The sequence below is a fragment of the Octopus bimaculoides genome, chromosome 14, assembly GCF_046866305.1.
Source record: "Octopus bimaculoides isolate indiv1 chromosome 14, ASM4686630v1, whole genome shotgun sequence".
Lineage (NCBI taxonomy): Eukaryota > Metazoa > Mollusca > Cephalopoda > Octopoda > Octopodidae > Octopus > Octopus bimaculoides.
This window is the reverse complement of record NC_142941.1, coordinates 1790398-1807808: the sequence shown is the minus strand read 5'-3', so window position 1 is coordinate 1807808 and position 17411 is coordinate 1790398. Positions and strand designations below refer to the sequence as shown.

The following is a 17411-nucleotide window of genomic DNA, read 5'->3' as shown; positions in this document are numbered from 1 at the left end:
ACTTATTAGGATTTTGGTTTTAGCTAGGTTGACTCTAAGGCCCTTCAATTCTAGACCTTGCTTCCACACCTGAAACTTCTCCTCTAGTTCTGATAGTGACTCCGCAATTAGGGCAAGGTCATCAGCATAGAGGAGCTCCCAGGGGCAACCTGTCTTGAACTCCTCTGTGATTGCCTGGAGGACTATGGTAAATAATAGGGGGCTGAGGACGGAACCTTGGTGGACCCCTACCTCTACCCGGAATTCATTGCTGTACTCATTTCCAACCCTCACCTTACTGGCCGCATCTCTGTACATGGCTCGCACAGCTCTCACTAGCCATTCTTCTATCCCAAGTTTCCTCATTGACCACCAGATAAGGGATCGGGGGACCCTGTCAAAGGCTTTCTCCATGTCAACGAAAGCCAGGTACAGAGGTTTATCCTTGGCTAGGTATTTCTCTTGCAACTGTCTCACTAGAAATAAGGCATCAGTAGTGCTTTTACCTGGCACGAACCCAAACTGCATCTCATCTAAATTGATTCGCTCCCTAATTAGTTGGGCTATGACCCTCTCTGTAACTTTCATAACCTGATCTAACAGCTTGATGCCTCTGTAATTATTTGTATCTAAAGCGTCCCCTTTACCTTTGTAGCAGTTGACTATGATGCTGCTACACCAGTCATAGGGTATGACTCCTTCGTGTATCACCTGGTTCGTAATACGGGTGACTAGGCTATAGCCAACACTGCCAGATATTTTGAGCATCTCTGCAGTGATTCCTGATGGGCCGGGGGCTTTCCCGGTCTTCATACTCTTAATTGCTTTATCTACCCTGGTACTATCAACTCGGATAGCTGGTCCCTCTATTGGGTCGACATAAGGCAGGCTCTCTTTCTCCCATTCATTCTCTTTATTAAGCAATCTATCGTAGTGGCATCTCCAGACCTCTTTCTTTGCATCCTCATTTAATGCAAGCGTACCATCATCCATGCGAACACATTTCTCTCCTACAACATCACTATTCTCTCTCCTACACTGTCTTGCAACCCGAAATACCTCGAGTCTTTGGTCCTCACGGCGCAGAACATTGGCAAATCTTTCCTTATCTGCTTCCCCTCTGGCTAAATAAACCTGTCGCCTAGCCTCCCTTCTGGCACATTGGTACAATTCCCTGCTACCACCGTTCTTCCAGTCCTTCCAAGCTTGTTTCTTTTGTCTAATAGCCCTGTCTACCTCCTTGTTCCACCACCACGTTACTCTGGGTTGGGAGGGGACCTTACACCACCCACAAATCTGGTCGGTGGCTTTCAACAGGTTGTCCCGCAGAAATCTCCAATTGTCTTCCACGTTGTATGATGCTATATCCCCTTCTATTTCGTTAAATGCTTCAAGTAACTTGTCTCTAAGTCTCTGTCCGTTTGCAGGGTCTTTAAGCTTCCACACCCTTCTTCTCCAAGCCTGTCTAATTCTGGGCACCCATTTTGCCTTGATCCCAAAGTCGCTAACTACTAATCTATGTTGTGGGGTACATTCTTCGCCAGGGTAGGTTTTGGCATTTATAAGCCGCCCTCTTTCCCTATTTCTGGCGAGGATGTAGTCGATTTGGCTAGAGTGTCTGCCGGAGCGGTAGGTGACTAGGTGACTGGCAGGTTTCCTGAAGTTGGTATTGCAGACTATAAGATTGGTTGCATCACAGAACTCCAGCAGTCTGGTTCCCTCCTCGTTGCGGGAACCGAAGCCATAGCCTCCATGTATGCCATGGAAGCCCCCAGCACGACGTCCGACATGACCGTTGAAGTCTCCAGCCACAAAGAGAAGGTCCCTGTCACTCGTCGACGAGGTAGTTTGCAAGAGGGTGTCATAGAATTGGTCTTTCAGACCATCTGGTAGCCCAGGTTGAGGTGCATAGGCTGAGATGACAGTAGCTAATCTATGATGAAGCACTAGTCTGATCTTAAGTACTCTGTCACTTACTCTAACGACCTCGATTACCTTATCCACCCATTTCTCCGCTAGAAGTATTCCTACGCCCCCGACCCCGTCAGTGTTCCCTGCCCAGAAAATCTTGTACCTGTGTTCTTTGCCTGTGAGGAACCTTGCAGAACCTCCTCTCCATCTTACTTCCTGGATGCAGCACATATCTACGCATCTCCGTTCAAGCATCTCAACAATTTCACCAGATCTACCTTTCAGCGTGCCGACGTTGAGAGTGCCAATCCTAACAGTATGGGTGTTGGGGGTGTGGGCCTGTAGCCTGGGAAGAGGAAAAGCAGTGTCGTGTACCTGAAAAGAAAACTTGCAATTGGAAGAATTCATAAGCAAAACATTACCTACAACCTGCAAACATTTCTCAACCTTAATGCGCTACCCAAAGGTAGGGGAGAGGATGGCCAAGGCCACTAGATGGGTTCCGGGAGACAGCCGAGGTTGACAGGATGACAAAGGGATGAACTTCCGGTGGAGGGGGCGGGATGACAGAGGAATGAACTTCCGGTGGAGGGGGTGGGATGACAGAGGAATGAACTTCCGGTGGAGGGGGTGGGATGACAGAGGAATGAACTTCCGGTGGAGGGGTGGGATGACAGAGGAATGAACTTCCGGTGGAGGGGGTGGGATGACAGAGGAATGAACTTCCGGTGGAGGGGTGGGATGACAGAGGAATGAACTTCCGGTGGAGGGGGTGGGATGACAGAGGAATGAACTTCCGGTGGAGGGGGCGGGATGACAGAGGAATGAACTTCTGGTGGAGGGGGTGGGATGGCAGAGGAATGAACTTCCGGTGGAGGGGGTGCGATGACAGAGGAATGAACTTCCGGTGGAGGGGGTGGGATGACAGAGGAATGAACTTCCGGTGGAGGGGGTGGGATGACAGAGGAATGAACTTCCGGTGGAGGGGGTGGGATGACAGAGGAATGAACTTCCGGTGGAGGGGGTGGGATGACAGAGGAATGAACTTCCGGTGGAGGGGGTGGGAGGGCGGGTTACCGCCAGCGAGTAGAGAGGGCTCTTAATTGTAGATTTTAAATATTTGAGAGACAACAATGCATAAATCGTAATTTTTTTAAAAGAGCAATGAATTCTGGGTGATTAGAATATAACGTAGCATGAATTTAGGAAGCTTAGAAAATGAATAAGCATGAATTTAAGACAACAACTGAATTCAATTGAATTTCATGGAGAGAAACAAGAAAGCGCAAGGTATTGAGATGTTTGAGGCCGTAAATAAATAAAAATCTCTATCTTATCTGCATCTTGGGTATTTCGTCATATATATATATATATATATATATATATATATATATATATATATATATACTTATACTCTATATAAATATATATATATGTACATATATATGTAAATGTATAATATATATGTACACACATGCATACACATACACACACCCATACATGTGCAAACACATAATATATATCTATATACATACACACACATATAAATATATATCTATATACATACACACACACATAAATATGTACATATAATGTATCATATATTAAATATGTTAATTTTTCATAAACAACAGTGCTACCATCTGCAATTCTCCACCATCATCCAAACTGCTAGACATAGTAGCTAAATCTCCCTCAAACTCAAAATGCAAATGGTGCCCTTGATAAGGTAGTTCAAGATATACTTTTTAAAATGTTGGAATAGTCATAGTTGGAATTGGAATGTCTACATAAATCTGCTTAATTTTGCTTGACCTGATGTTTCACAACAACAACAAACTAGAATTATTAGTTATTGCACTTTCATAGTAGCTGGGCATAGAGAGAGAGAGAGAGTCCAGTACTATTTATGTTCTATAGTCAATAGTATGTGGTAGGTAGAAACCTCGTAATACTTCTAATGTTGACTATAATGCTTCTAATATACTGATCTATAATATTTCCTATGTTGACCGTACAAGACATAGTACCTCATAAGGTATTCTAATAATGTTTTGAATTCTTAACACAAGGCCAGCAATTTCAGGAGAAGGAGTAAGTTGATTAGATTGACCCCAGTGTTCAGCTGGTACTTATTTCATCAACCCTGGAAGGATGAAAGGCAAAGTTGACCTCGGTGGAATTTGAACTGACAAAACACTCTGATAATAGTGAATTTGTTATAGACCATGCTCAGGTGCCTGGAATCGAAAAATACATGTTAACAACAAACAAGATGAGCACAAATATACGTCAAGTGTAAATAATGTATTAAAGGATTGTGTTGCACATTTACTATCATTTAGCACGTGATTATAGAACTTGGGTACTATTAGGTGTCATAGCAAACTATGATATTACTGTAATGTCAGAGTTATTATGACATTGAAGTACTTTGGTAATGATGGACCAGGTTGGGTGTGGGGTGGGTAAGAAGCTTACTTTGCAAACATGGGATTAAAGTTCAATCCTTCTATGCAATACCTTGAGCAAGTTTCTTCAGCCTTAACCTTGAGTTAACCAATACATAGAGTGATGTGGCACCTTGAACAAGTATCTTGAACTAATGTCTTGGGCTGACCAAAGCACTGTGAGAGGATTCAAGTCCATCATATACAGGTGTGTGTGTGTGTGTGTGCATGCATATGTATGAGTGACTTTGTGTCTGTGTTTCTCCACCACCACCACCACTACCATTTGACAACCAGTGCTGGTGTGTTTACATCCCCATAGCTATGTGATTTGGCAAAAGAGACCAACAGAGTAAGTACCAGGCTTAAAAAAACAATCGACTAAAATTCAAGAATGATGCCCCAGTATGGCCGCAGTCTGACTGAAACAAGTGAAAGGAAAGATATATATATATATATGTATACATGCATATATGATTATAACTTAATATGTTCACTCAACCGTGTCGGCCCTCTTTTTAGGTGCAAAATATACTGTCATGTGACATAAACGCATGGACGCAGCAGGAAATTTACAAAAGGTTAGAAACTTAACCATGTGTTCATTCGGTACAAACACTTGACAGAAAACATTCAGAGCATTGACTGTTTGGACTTATTCACTAAACCATGTCAGCGTTAGCTTACGATGCCAAACATTGTCACTTGATACTAACACACGGACGTAGCAGGGAACCTATGAAAATTTCCAAGACCAGTCATGTGACTATCCTCTACCAATCAAATCCTATCCAAAACATATACTAACTTGAGCCCTGAACTCCCCATAAAAACAGGGCAAGCTTCAAACACTAGTCAGAAGCAAGACAACTGCAACATAAGCCATGGCTTTCTATTTGGACTTTCTGGACAATCAGTGTAAACTGTGAAACCGGTTAAAGCTTTAGATGTATTGATAAAAAGTATTTTAATTATTCTCAGTGCATTTTCAACTTCTATTTTTCCTACATACATATCACACACACATAGAGAGAGAGATACATACATGGGCACATTGATACACAAACACAGACACACACACATATCCATAATATATACACAGACAAATTCCTTACTGATATCCATCATTCTCTCTCACAATTACCCATCTCTGTCATCATCCATCATTTGATTCTACTCTTACACCAGCAAACATAGAACTACCGTTACTGTCTCTCATCCATTACTCCTGCCATAATTATCTCTCTTCCATTTCACACCCCTCAATTACTCTAATCTTCTGTTTACTCTCTGGCTATTCTACCTTAAACAAACAGAATTGTTACAATTTAAAAAGTAGACAGTGATCTAACATTCAATGCACCACCTGTCATTATATAAAGTGGTCAGCGGTTGAGAAGACAAAATGCATGGTCAAGAGGAGCATTTAATCCTGTTGAAGATATGACAACCCCTCTTAAGTTGGTTTCACTACCACACTCAGACAGAGTATTCTGTGTATATACTGGAGAAGGGTTGTAGTGATCTACGTAGCTAAATAGTTGAATGATCTCCCTTGCAAGAAAGATTATAGAGTAACCTCCCTTTTCTAAGTTTCTCGAAGCATCTGTGTCATGAGATGTGATTCTTAATTATTCAAAAAGCCAATCATCTCTGTCCTTTGTCTTCCCTTCTGTGAGACTCAGCATCCTGAGATCAATGTTCACTCCTTCATCACAGGTTTTTCTGGGCTTACCTTTTCCACAAGTTCCATCCACTTTAGTGACCTGCTCTTTTTTATGCAGCTGTTCTCATTTATACACATTATATAATTAAACCAGGTGAGCTGGCAGAATCGTTAGCACACAGGGCGAAATGCCTAGCGGTATTTCGTTTGCCGTTATGTTCTGAATTCAAATTCCGCCGAGGTCGACTTTGCCTTTCATCCTTTCAGGGTCGATTAAATAAGTACCAGTTACACACTGGGGTCGATGTAATTGACTTTATCTTTTTTTGTCCCCCCTGTGGGCAATAAAGAAATATATAATTAAACCAGTTCAGACCACAGCCTTGAGATGGCTCTGGAACTTGGCATATGCATTTCTCACTGTGTCCTTGGGGAGAGTCTTCAAAGACTGCTTTGATCTTGGTCACCAGCTCAGGCTTGATGTTGCAGGTAGAAGCACTTGATGTCTCTCTCATCTGCACCCCACACATAGTAATCCATGGAATTACAATTGGGGGATTAGGAGAGCAGAAATTGGTGCTGGTAATAAAGTTATAGAAATTCTCCTACAACCACTTCTGACTCTTTCTAGAAACGAGTATGAAAAGGTGTCAAATCCTAATGCCATACATATGGCCTTCCAGCAGCAACCGTCTCCAGCACGTTTTTGACCAGAGTCTCTAACCACTCCACATAGCCATGAGAATTGAGCCTAAGGCTTTGTTCTGCAGTTGTTGGATGAATTTTGGCATGCGCACACAGTTGGAACACCTGCTATGTTCTTTCTTGCTGACCATGGCTTCATCATCTCTGTAACAGCTGTCTATTCCATGTTTTACAGCTTCTACTGGGTCCACAGAGCATTGAGCAGCAGTCATGATGTCAGAAATTTGATACTCAGCATAAATCATCATGATACAGGTAACTCATTTCTAATACTCTGATGGCTTCCAGTCCTCCACGTCAGCTAACATTTTCTGAACTACAACTTTAATCTTTATGCTCTCCTACACCATTGACTGTTCATCATCTTTTCCGGAAAAAAAGGAGACTTAATGAAATTGTCAAATTTAGCCTGAACACCTGTATATACATATATTACATACATACACACATCATCATAGTTTAATGTCCATGCTGGAATGGGTTGAACGGTTTGATTGAGGTCTGGAGAGTCAGGAGGCTGCACCAGGCTCCAATCTGATCTTCCAGTGTTTCTACAGCTGGATGCCCTTCCTAAGGCCAACCACTCCAGGGATGGTAGACAAATTACTTGGTGCCAACTGGGACCAACTCCGAAGGAGAAGGGAAAAACAAGTTGAAGAATCAAGAATTCTCCGGTCACCCTTTCCCTCAATGCCATCATAGTTTTGGATATTGATGGAAAAATGGTTAAGATTGAAAGTGGAGAGCTGACAGAATCATTAGCAGACTGGACATAATGCTTAGTGGCATTTTGTCTGTTGTTGTATTCTGAGTTCAAATTCTGCTGAGGTCAGCTTTGTCTTCTATCCTCTTGGGGTCAGTAAAATAAGGACCAGTTGAGCTCTGGGGTTGATGTAATTGATTCAACCTTTAATCCCTCCCTTGTGCTAAAATTTGAAACCAATATTGTAAGTTAACTACTGCAGAAATAACATGGAGCAAGGAGAAACCTCTGGACCTCTGAAAGGGAGACACTATGGGAAGAAAGAACTGGGTACAATGATCAGGACCTGGCCTGGGAATGGGGTTAGGGTTAGGAAGTACTTCTGTTCCAATTACATGTTGACCATCAAGAATACTCAGGTGTGGCTGGCATATCAGGAGTACTGATACCATATCTTGGGCAGGATTACAGCTACTCACACAAATATCAGGGTCCATATCCAAATAGGGCCATTCAAATGATTGATCAATGTTTCTCTGACCCCTGCCCACAAATCTGTCCCCCCCACCTCTTCCCCATTTCCTCTCTCTCCCCACTCTCTTCTACCAAACCTATTTCCTCTAAACCTCTTAACTTGTCCCCATTTGCCTCAGTTCTCACTGATTCCCTTGACACTCAATCATATCCAATCTGCCTCTCATTCCAGATCCTGCACTGAATAGCTATCCAATCATTCTTCCCCAGCACTTATTCCTCAACTAAATCCCCCTGCATACATTTGCTGGTATTCTTTATCCCTAAGTGAACCATACCATTGACCTATGATCAAGGGCAATCTTGCTGTCTCTCACAGGATTTTTAAGACTCTGAAGGGCTACATCATGTAAGGTATCCATTCATACGCCTAAGAACAATAAAATAGGTCCAGAGGGAAATTCGGCTGCTATTTCTAGTATGTCAAGCAACTACTTAAAAGTTTGTCCTATTTGTTTACCCTCCACTTAATGTCTCTAGTTTTGAACTGAACATGAATCACATCAGGCTTGGGGGTGTGCTCAATGTATCATAGCCCCTGCTCTCTCTCCCTTCCTTCCACAAAACATGCACTACACACACACACACACACACACACACATATGCATATATGTAAACATTATACATAAATGTGTATTTATGTATATATATATATATATATATATATATATATATAGTATTTTGCAGTTTGTGGGGATGGGCAAACGATTATACATCCGCGTATGATTCATATTCAGTTGATAAACAGAGGCATGTATATACATACATACACGTGTGTGTATGTTTGTGTGTATATATGTATATACATATGCACACACGTACTTATACATACATATATAAATACATATGTGTGTGTGTGTATGTGTATGCATGTATGTATATATATGTATATGTGTGTGTGTATTTATACATATAAGAAAGAGTGACCTGAATGGGGTTGGGGGAGGGTTGGGAATCGAACATGTGTTTCTAAAGTACATTTGTAGAACATTCATGCCATGCCAACCACTCCTTAAAATATTCCTTATTCTATAGAATGGAATGGAAACATGGTGGCATTCAGTCACAATTGCCAGAACATTGCCACAGAACTTTCTCTTTTTTAATTAAGAATGAAGTCTCAAAGGAACATTTCTGATGGGGCGAGGCATGGCTGCCACCACATCCTGCTTGCCTTTCAAAAATGGTACCTCACTATGCCTTAGTGATATATAAAATATCTTGAGGAAGGCATGAATGACACTACATCAAGCCCCCAACAATAAACCCTTTCTCTAGCTATATATAACACATAAAATATCTAGAGCAAGGCATGATTGCCACAGCATCCTTCTATACAATATATTGACTATAAAATAACCGGGGCTTTAGTCTTTTTCCAACAGTGCTGCCATTATTGAACCAGTCACGTGTATTCTCTCAACAGACCCCTTCTGCCTCCTCCTCCTCCTCCTCCTCCTGCCTGTACCTCCACCCCCACCATCTTCACACTTCTTTGTCTGTCTGTGTGTCCCTCCTCCTTGTCTCTCCCCACCACACCCTTCCATCCCGCCACTCAGGTGAAGAAACTAAACTGACAGAGATACAAGACAGTTTGAAGAAATCAATAATTTAAGCAATTAATTCATAACGAAGGTGGTGGCAGCGATGGTGGCGCTGCGGCGGTGGCGGTTATGTTGGTGATGGCGGCGAAAGTGGTGGTGGTGGTGGTGAGGGGTGGTGTTTGTAATGACTGTGATGGTGGTGATGGAGAAAGTGTTAGTGGTAGTGTGGTGATAGTGGTGATGGCAGCAGTAACAGTGGTGGTAATATTGAGTATTATGTGGTGTAGTCTGGTCAAAGTGGTGTGGGGTTTGGTGGTGGTGGTGGTGGTGGTGGTACTGGTAGTGTTAAGTTGGTTTAAGTGATGATTGTAGTGGAGGTAGTGGTGCTGTCGATGGTACTAATGGAGGTATTGGTAGGGACAAAAGTGATGAGGCAGCAAAAAACCAAAGCTCAGACAGTATTACTCATAGTAGTATCAAAAGTAGTAGTAATAGTAGTGTATTTGTAATAGTACTACTACTACTAAATGACCAGCCATATGTAACAGTTAACTATATACATCTAAACAGCCTAACCTCCCCGCCCCCTACACTTCTGCCCCGCCTCCACGCCCCCTCCTACTCCTCTTCTCCACCATCTTACTGTCTACTTTTCTGCTTATCTTACAGATTATATACCTCTAAATACAGGAGGATGACCAAAAATATCTGATTATTGGCACCTACATTATATACACACACACATACATACATACATATATATACATACATGCCTGAAAACTTGCATACACACATATACATATATATGTACTTATGTAGATATAAAGATATATACATTCATACTTACATACATACCGGTATGTATATATATATATATATATATATATATATATATATATATATATATATATATATATATAAAAATATATATATACACACACATACATATCTATCTATCTATCTATCTATACAACATATATATATAAGTATACACACATATATATACATACATACATACATTTGCCTGCATGGAGGCACAAGTGTGACTGTGTGATAAGAAACTTGCTTTCCAACCACAATGGCTCCAGGTTCAGTCCCACTGTGTAGCACCTGGGGTGAGTGTTTGGACATTCTCCTTGTTTCAGTTGGTGAATGCTGCCATAATCCTTGCCTTCAGTTCATCTTTGGTGTTGCAAGGAGTTTTGTTTGTCTCTCGCTCAACTGTGCCCCATAATAATCAACATAATAATCAAGGGAGTTGCAGACTGGGGAGTCAGGTGGCCAGATGTTAGGGGTGGTGTGGTTGCAGAAATTGTCTGACAGCCATGACTGGGTCCTCCTGCTTGTGTGGCATGGTGCAGAGTCCTGTTGCCAGATATAGGGTCTTCCAGCAGCCATCCTCTTGACCCAGAACAGCACTGCCTCTTCCAGGCATTTGATGTAGGTCTCCGTATTCTGTCTGAGGCCGTGTGGGAAGATAAATGGAGGCATAACGTGACTATCACTAGTGATCACTCCAAACACCTTGATGTTGACTGGATGTTTGTTTTTTATCACACTTTATCCTCAAATTGACACCCAAACACTCTGAAATGTTCGTGTTGGAGCTTCCAGTGCAAATTCCAAGCAGTACCGCATATTGTTTCCGAATTTCTGGCAGAGTGAATAATGACCTGGTGCTGTTTTTCTCACAGACGGTGCCGAACTGACCCTACTATACTGTGTAGTGGACAAAATTAAAAACAAACAATGCACATGCACAAAATAAAAAATATAAAATGGTGACAATTCACCCATCACACCCTGTATGTGTATGTATATATATGTGCTTGTGTGTATGTATCTTTATTTCATCAAATGTCAACTGTTTATGCAGAACCTCACTCTAGACTGGGCTGTCATGATCAGTCCTGTGAAGTATGCAAACATAGACAAGAAAACCCCAAAACTCTAGTGACCCTTACAACATCTATACCAGGCCAGAACCATCCCCTTTATAATTGTTGCCTTTAAGATGTGAAACAAACCAATGATTAGTCAATTAAAAACCTTTCACCAATGGAGCCATAGTCCATTAGTTGTCGTATAAAATAGATCAATAACCCCACAGACATTTCCTGCTAACAGTACTGAACCTTTGACATCATGATCTCAACTGGTCCTTCTGTTTGTTATATATTTGTTGTGCAAAGTCCCTCCCTCCAATCTAATTCAACCATTGACCTCTAACCTTTGACACCATACATGCAATTCTACTTGATCTACAATTACACTTTCTAACAGACATCTTTAAATTTTTTTACTTCCAGATTTGGTTGATTCATCCATCAGACCATTGCTGATGCTGAAGATGCTGCTGTTGTTGATGGTGACAGTGATGACAATGACTAGTTTTGATGAAGATAAAGATGACAGAAACACCCAGATTCCGCATCTTACTGCAACTGGTCACAGTCTTGATTTATCTCAATGGTTCCTTGTGTGTAGACATCAGCTACCACGTGGAGGAAGAACAGAGAGAAGGAACCTATGTCAGTGATATTGCTGCAGACTTCCTGTTAATGAGTGACTCTTCATTAAAACATTCCAGTTTGATATCATTTAATCAATTACAAAAAGGTGCTGGTGGCGAAATGGAACTGTTTAATGTAACAAAACGAGGCAAGCTGTACACTGCACACAGGCTGGATGCTGAGGAACTGTGCACAGTGAAGAAGGAGTGCAGCAGAATTATCAAAGTGGCAGTGCAGTTGTCTGAGAGATCCAGTACCCAATACATGAACATTTTAAAAGTCAAGATCATTATTGATGACATTAATGACCATCAACCAATGTTTCCTACAAGAGAACTTGATCTTCATTTCACAGAGAGAGATGGTAAAGGAGTGATGCTAGCTGTGCCAAATGCCATTGATAGAGATGTTGGAGTTATGAATTCAAAGATATCATATCAGTTAAGAAATAAACCAGACTTACCATTCACATTGTCTGCAAGGAAAACCATTACTGGTAGTTCTGAACTGGGAATCATTTTGGCAAGGAAATTAGACAGGGAGGTAAAAGATTCTTATAATCTACAAGTTATTGCCAAAGATGGAGGCTATCCATCGAAACAAGGTGTTTTAGATGTGCACATATCTGTCATAGACTTAAATGATAATTCACCAGTATTTAATAAAGATATTTATAACATCTCAGTAAGGAACACGCATCAAAGAAACAGGCCAATTGCAATGGTGTCTGCAAAAGATTTAGATTCCGGAGAAAATGGTCATGTTAGTTATTTCTTCAGTACAGAAACACCAGAGAAAGTGAAGACTTATTTCAGACTCAATCACATGACAGGAGAGATTTTTCTACAAGAAGCTTTCAGAAGAGCTAAAAAACAAAATTATGAAATATTTATCATGGCTAAAGATGGCGGGAATCCTCCAAGAAGTTCTACTGCCATCGTTTTAGTGAATATAATTAATGAAAGAAACAATCCTCCTGAAATTGATATCAACTTTGTCACTCAGATAAAAGAGAACACGGCAGCCATTTCTGAAGGAACCAAAGTTGGTAGTTTTATAGCTTATGTCAGTATTATTGATAACGATACTGGACAGAACGGTGAGGTGGAATGTAAGCTAGAGCATGATAAATTCTTACTTTTAGACTTAGGATCAAATGAATACAAAATAACTTTAAAGAAACCGGTGGACCGAGAAACACGAGATCATTATGATTTTAGTATTTCTTGTGAAGACAAAGGAACTCCTCCTTTGAAGACAGAGAGGAAAATCTTCATCCAAGTAACAGATATCAACGATGGTAAACCACAATTTACCAAAGACACATTTAAATTCCTCACCTATGAGAATGGTATACCAAACTTTCCAATTGGTTTCATCAATGCCACTGATCAAGATTTAGAAGCTGGAGGTCAGTTGTCTTATAGATTAATTAGCAATAATATAAATGGTATACCGTTTCATGTTACGGATTATGGTTTTATTTCAACGTCCATAGTTTTGGACAGGGAACAGCAAGATGTCTATAAGTTCAAGGTTTTTGTCAAAGACAAGGGAACGCCATCACTGAACAACACTGCCAATGTGGTTGTAGAGGTTTTAGACGAGAACGATAATGCCCCTTATTTTACATTTCCTAGTGTTGACCCTTTCACTCTTGATGTCCACTATCATCCCCAAAGTACCAGTGAAATCACTGTGATTAGAGCGTCTGATAGAGACAGTCATTTAAATGCCTTCCTCAAATACGGAATACTTAACGGTAACAATAAACAGTTGTTTACACTGAACTCTTTCACTGGTCAATTGTCTTTCTCACGTCCACCACATCTCAACGATGCTGGCTCATACCAATTGGTGCTTGTGGTCAAGGATTCTGGCAGTCCAGTGTTGTCAGCCACAACTACTGTGTCTTTGAGTGTGACAGTCAGTAACAGGACATCGTCCATAATGACAGCTACTCAGTTACAGCCCGATGCAGCAATAGACTTAACGTTATTAATCATCATTGTAGTAGCAGCTGTAATAGTATCTGTGGTGATTGTAGTGTCCATCACATTGTGTATTGTGAAATGTAACTGTGGTCAGTCTAGATCAAGGACCAGTAGGGCTGTTGACCAAACAGTTGTGTGTAACAGAAGAGATCAAACATTAACTTGTCAGAACAGCAGCACCACACCTGGTAATCCAGTCAGGTATTCTTCGGAGATGAATAAAAGAAATACTCAGTTTGTGGAATGTAAGAGAGACTTTTACCCACAGTATGAATCTCAAAGTGAGTGGGCTGCTACTGTGTCTATAGAGAAGAGACCACCATCAACTGTTCAGGTAAGTGAAACAGGCACGGTGCTGCTTTGAAACTTTTATTTCCAAATTTTCTAACAGAATTTTACTTACTCCTTAGTTGCCCACGAGCATATGGCGTAGTGGTTAAAAGTGCGGGCTACTAACCCCAAGATTCCGAGTTCGATTCCAAGCAGTGACCTGAACAATAATAATAAGAATAATAAGAATAATAACATAAAAAAAAAACAAAAAAAACTTTAGGAATGAGGACCTAAGTTCGAAATTTCCCCAAGACACCTGAAGAAGGCTGGAGGGTATATCAGCTGAAACGTTGTATTAACAACAAACAAGATGAGGACAAATATCCGTCGAATGTAAATAATGTAAATAAGTACTAGGCTTACAAAGAATAAGTCCTAGAGTCGATTCGCTTGACTAAAAGTTGTGCTCCAGTATGGCTGCAGACAAATGACTGAAACAAGTAAAAGAATAAAAGAATGTGTGTTTATGTATGTGTCTCTCTCTATATATATCTATGGAGAGAGAGAGAGAGAGAGAGAGAAACAGAGATAGGTATCTTCACATACATACGTGCGTGTGTGTGAGATCTGGTCATTCAGTTAATAAATCATGATTGTACAGAGTTATGTACCTTGTTCAAAGACAGCTTAGTGACAGCTGAAGCAAACCTCAGTGTGTGTGTGTGTGTGTGTGTATGAAGAGTTTCAGCTGTATGTATGAATGTGAATGCATGTGCGTATGTAAATATGCATACATATATTTATACATTTTGCTAAACCTATATATACAAATATCTTTTCTCTTCTACTTGTTTCATTCCTTAGACTGCGCCCATGCTGGGGCACCACCTTGAAGAATATTTAGTCAAATGAATTAACCCCCACCACTAATTAATTTTTCAGCCTGACACTTATTCTATCAGTTTCTTATGCCGAACCACTATGTTATAAGGGCTAAACACACCAATACTAGTTGTCAAGCAGTGTTGGGGGACAAACACAGATACAAAGACAGACAGACAGACACACAGAGTTTGAAATTTGGTTCCCAAGCTCATTGCTCAAGGTTCAATTCCAATGCTTGGCACCTTGGGTAAGTATCCTCTATTATGGCCTCAGGCTGATGAAAGCCTGGGCCCATAATAGTGAGTGGATCTGAGAGAGAAACTGAAAGAAGCCAATCGTATATATATAGAGATGTATGTATGTATTTGTATGTCTGTATTTGTCCCCCCACCATCACTTGACACCGATGTTGGTGTGTTTATGTCCTCGTAAACTAGTTGTTCAAGAAAAGAGACTCATAGAATAAGTACGAGGTTTACAAAGAATAAGTCCTAGGCTCAATTTGCTCAACCAAAGGCAGTGCTCCAGCATGGCTGCAGCCAAATGGAATAATAGGAAATATATATATATATATATACTAGGACTCATTCTACCATATGGAGATGTTGTGGCTTCTATCCTTCTAAATTACTCTAAATACACAATCCTTATGAAGGACCTCTCCAACTTTGTGAAGTTGATGAAAAAATGTGGCACCAAACTTGATTCTCTTTATAAATGGAAATATAAGTATTTACTCAGTTGTTTTCAAACTTGTCTTCTTTTTGTGATTCTTTACAAGAATTCAACGAAATCCTTGCTTAAATTCTTTAATAATTCTTCTTTTCTGTTTCAGCTTCCAAAATGGTTACCAAAACGCTAAAGATTCCACAATCTTCACCTATTCTAACATATCGGATATTGATGGTGAATTTAGAGCAATTGTCTATTATCTGTGTTTTATATTCCTTGCAATATAGAATTGTATATTGTGTGAGTTATAGTTTATTACCTTTTTCTATTTTATATTGTGTAATAATTAATTGCTAATTACCATTGTCTATTGTGTTTGTTAACATACCTTGACTGCAATCTACCACTGTATGGTAGTAATATTATGGGATGTTATGATTTTGCACACATACGTTTATATGAGTTTGTGGTGTGTTTGTGTGTGTGTGTGCATGTGTATATACATTTACATATATGTATGTATATATGTACATACATACACACACACACACACACACACAGAAGAAAATTGCTAAGCAGTGATGTGTATAAATACAAACTTATTACCGTTTCAAATATGCTTGAGTCCTATGTAAACCTGTAAGAAAGTTATTCCCTGTATTTTGTCTTGGAGAAAATTTCTCCCTGTCGACTGCCAAAAATGTAAAGTCACCAAGTCAGATTGCAGGGCCTCCTAAACAAACTGATGGATGCATTCATTTTGGAGTGGTTATCTCCTCTTCTATGACAAAAATATGAAACATTTTCCTACAGGTTTCCAAATATGCCTCAAACATATTTGGACAGGTAACGAGTTTGTTTTTACACACATCACTGATTAGTGCTTTTATTCTCTATTTTGTTAATGATGAGCCATCAATTAGTACAATCAATCAAAGTACTATGACAAGATTATAATAAGATGGACATGTCTATCTTGTCAATCTGCAATGTCTACCTTTCCATTTGATAAAACCCCTTCAAAATGCATGCTTAGGGACAGGGCTGGATTAAGACCCATCGAAGCCCGAAACACTTAAAAGATGTTGGTGCCCTCCAAAATATAAACAATAACAAACCATAAAATAAATGTTAATTTTTCAAAACGAAACAAAACAATAAGAGGGAAAATAATGTTTATTTTTGTATACTTCCACTTTATTTATATTTGAAAAGTTTCCTCCTACTTTTTTGAATTGCAAAGTCTTTGATCAGATCCTCAAAATTAATCTTAGGTTAACACATCTGCATCTATACTTAGTAGAGATAAAGGCATCCCGAATTTTATTTTAGCAAGTTTAAAATGATTTCTTTTATGCCGTAAACCGTTTACCATTTTTGTGGTGCCTCTTCTTTCCCTTGATGCCTTAAGCACGTGCTTATTTTGCTTAATGGTTAATAACACAGGAATTCAAGATGGGATGCCCTCGGGAGCTCCTCTATGCTGATGACCTTGCCCTAATTGCTGAGTCACTATCAGAACTAGAGGAGAAATTTCAGGTGTGGAAGCAAGGACTAGAATCGAAGAGCCTTAGAGTCAACC

The 17411-nt window shown here is 40.1% G+C and overlaps 1 protein-coding gene across 2 annotated transcripts in view; it reads left to right on the top strand.

The window, feature by feature from the left end:
• LOC106870876 (protocadherin beta-16-like) overlaps positions 1–16131 on the top strand; it is a 27477-nt gene extending 11346 nt beyond the window's left edge. Inside the window, exons 2-3 of one of the 2 annotated variants that reach the window (XM_089362137.1) lie at positions 6887–6966; positions 11802–14387. In XM_089362137.1, the coding sequence (XP_089218263.1) occupies positions 11889–14363 (2475 nt within the window). In that variant the 5' untranslated portion in view covers positions 6887–6966; positions 11802–11888 and the 3' untranslated portion in view covers positions 14364–14387. Of the gene's footprint in view, positions 1–6886; positions 6967–11801; positions 14388–15992 lie in introns of those variants that run through there. The other variant, XM_014917117.3, reaches the window with a different exon arrangement.
• The last annotated feature ends 1280 nt before the right edge of the window (positions 16132–17411 follow it).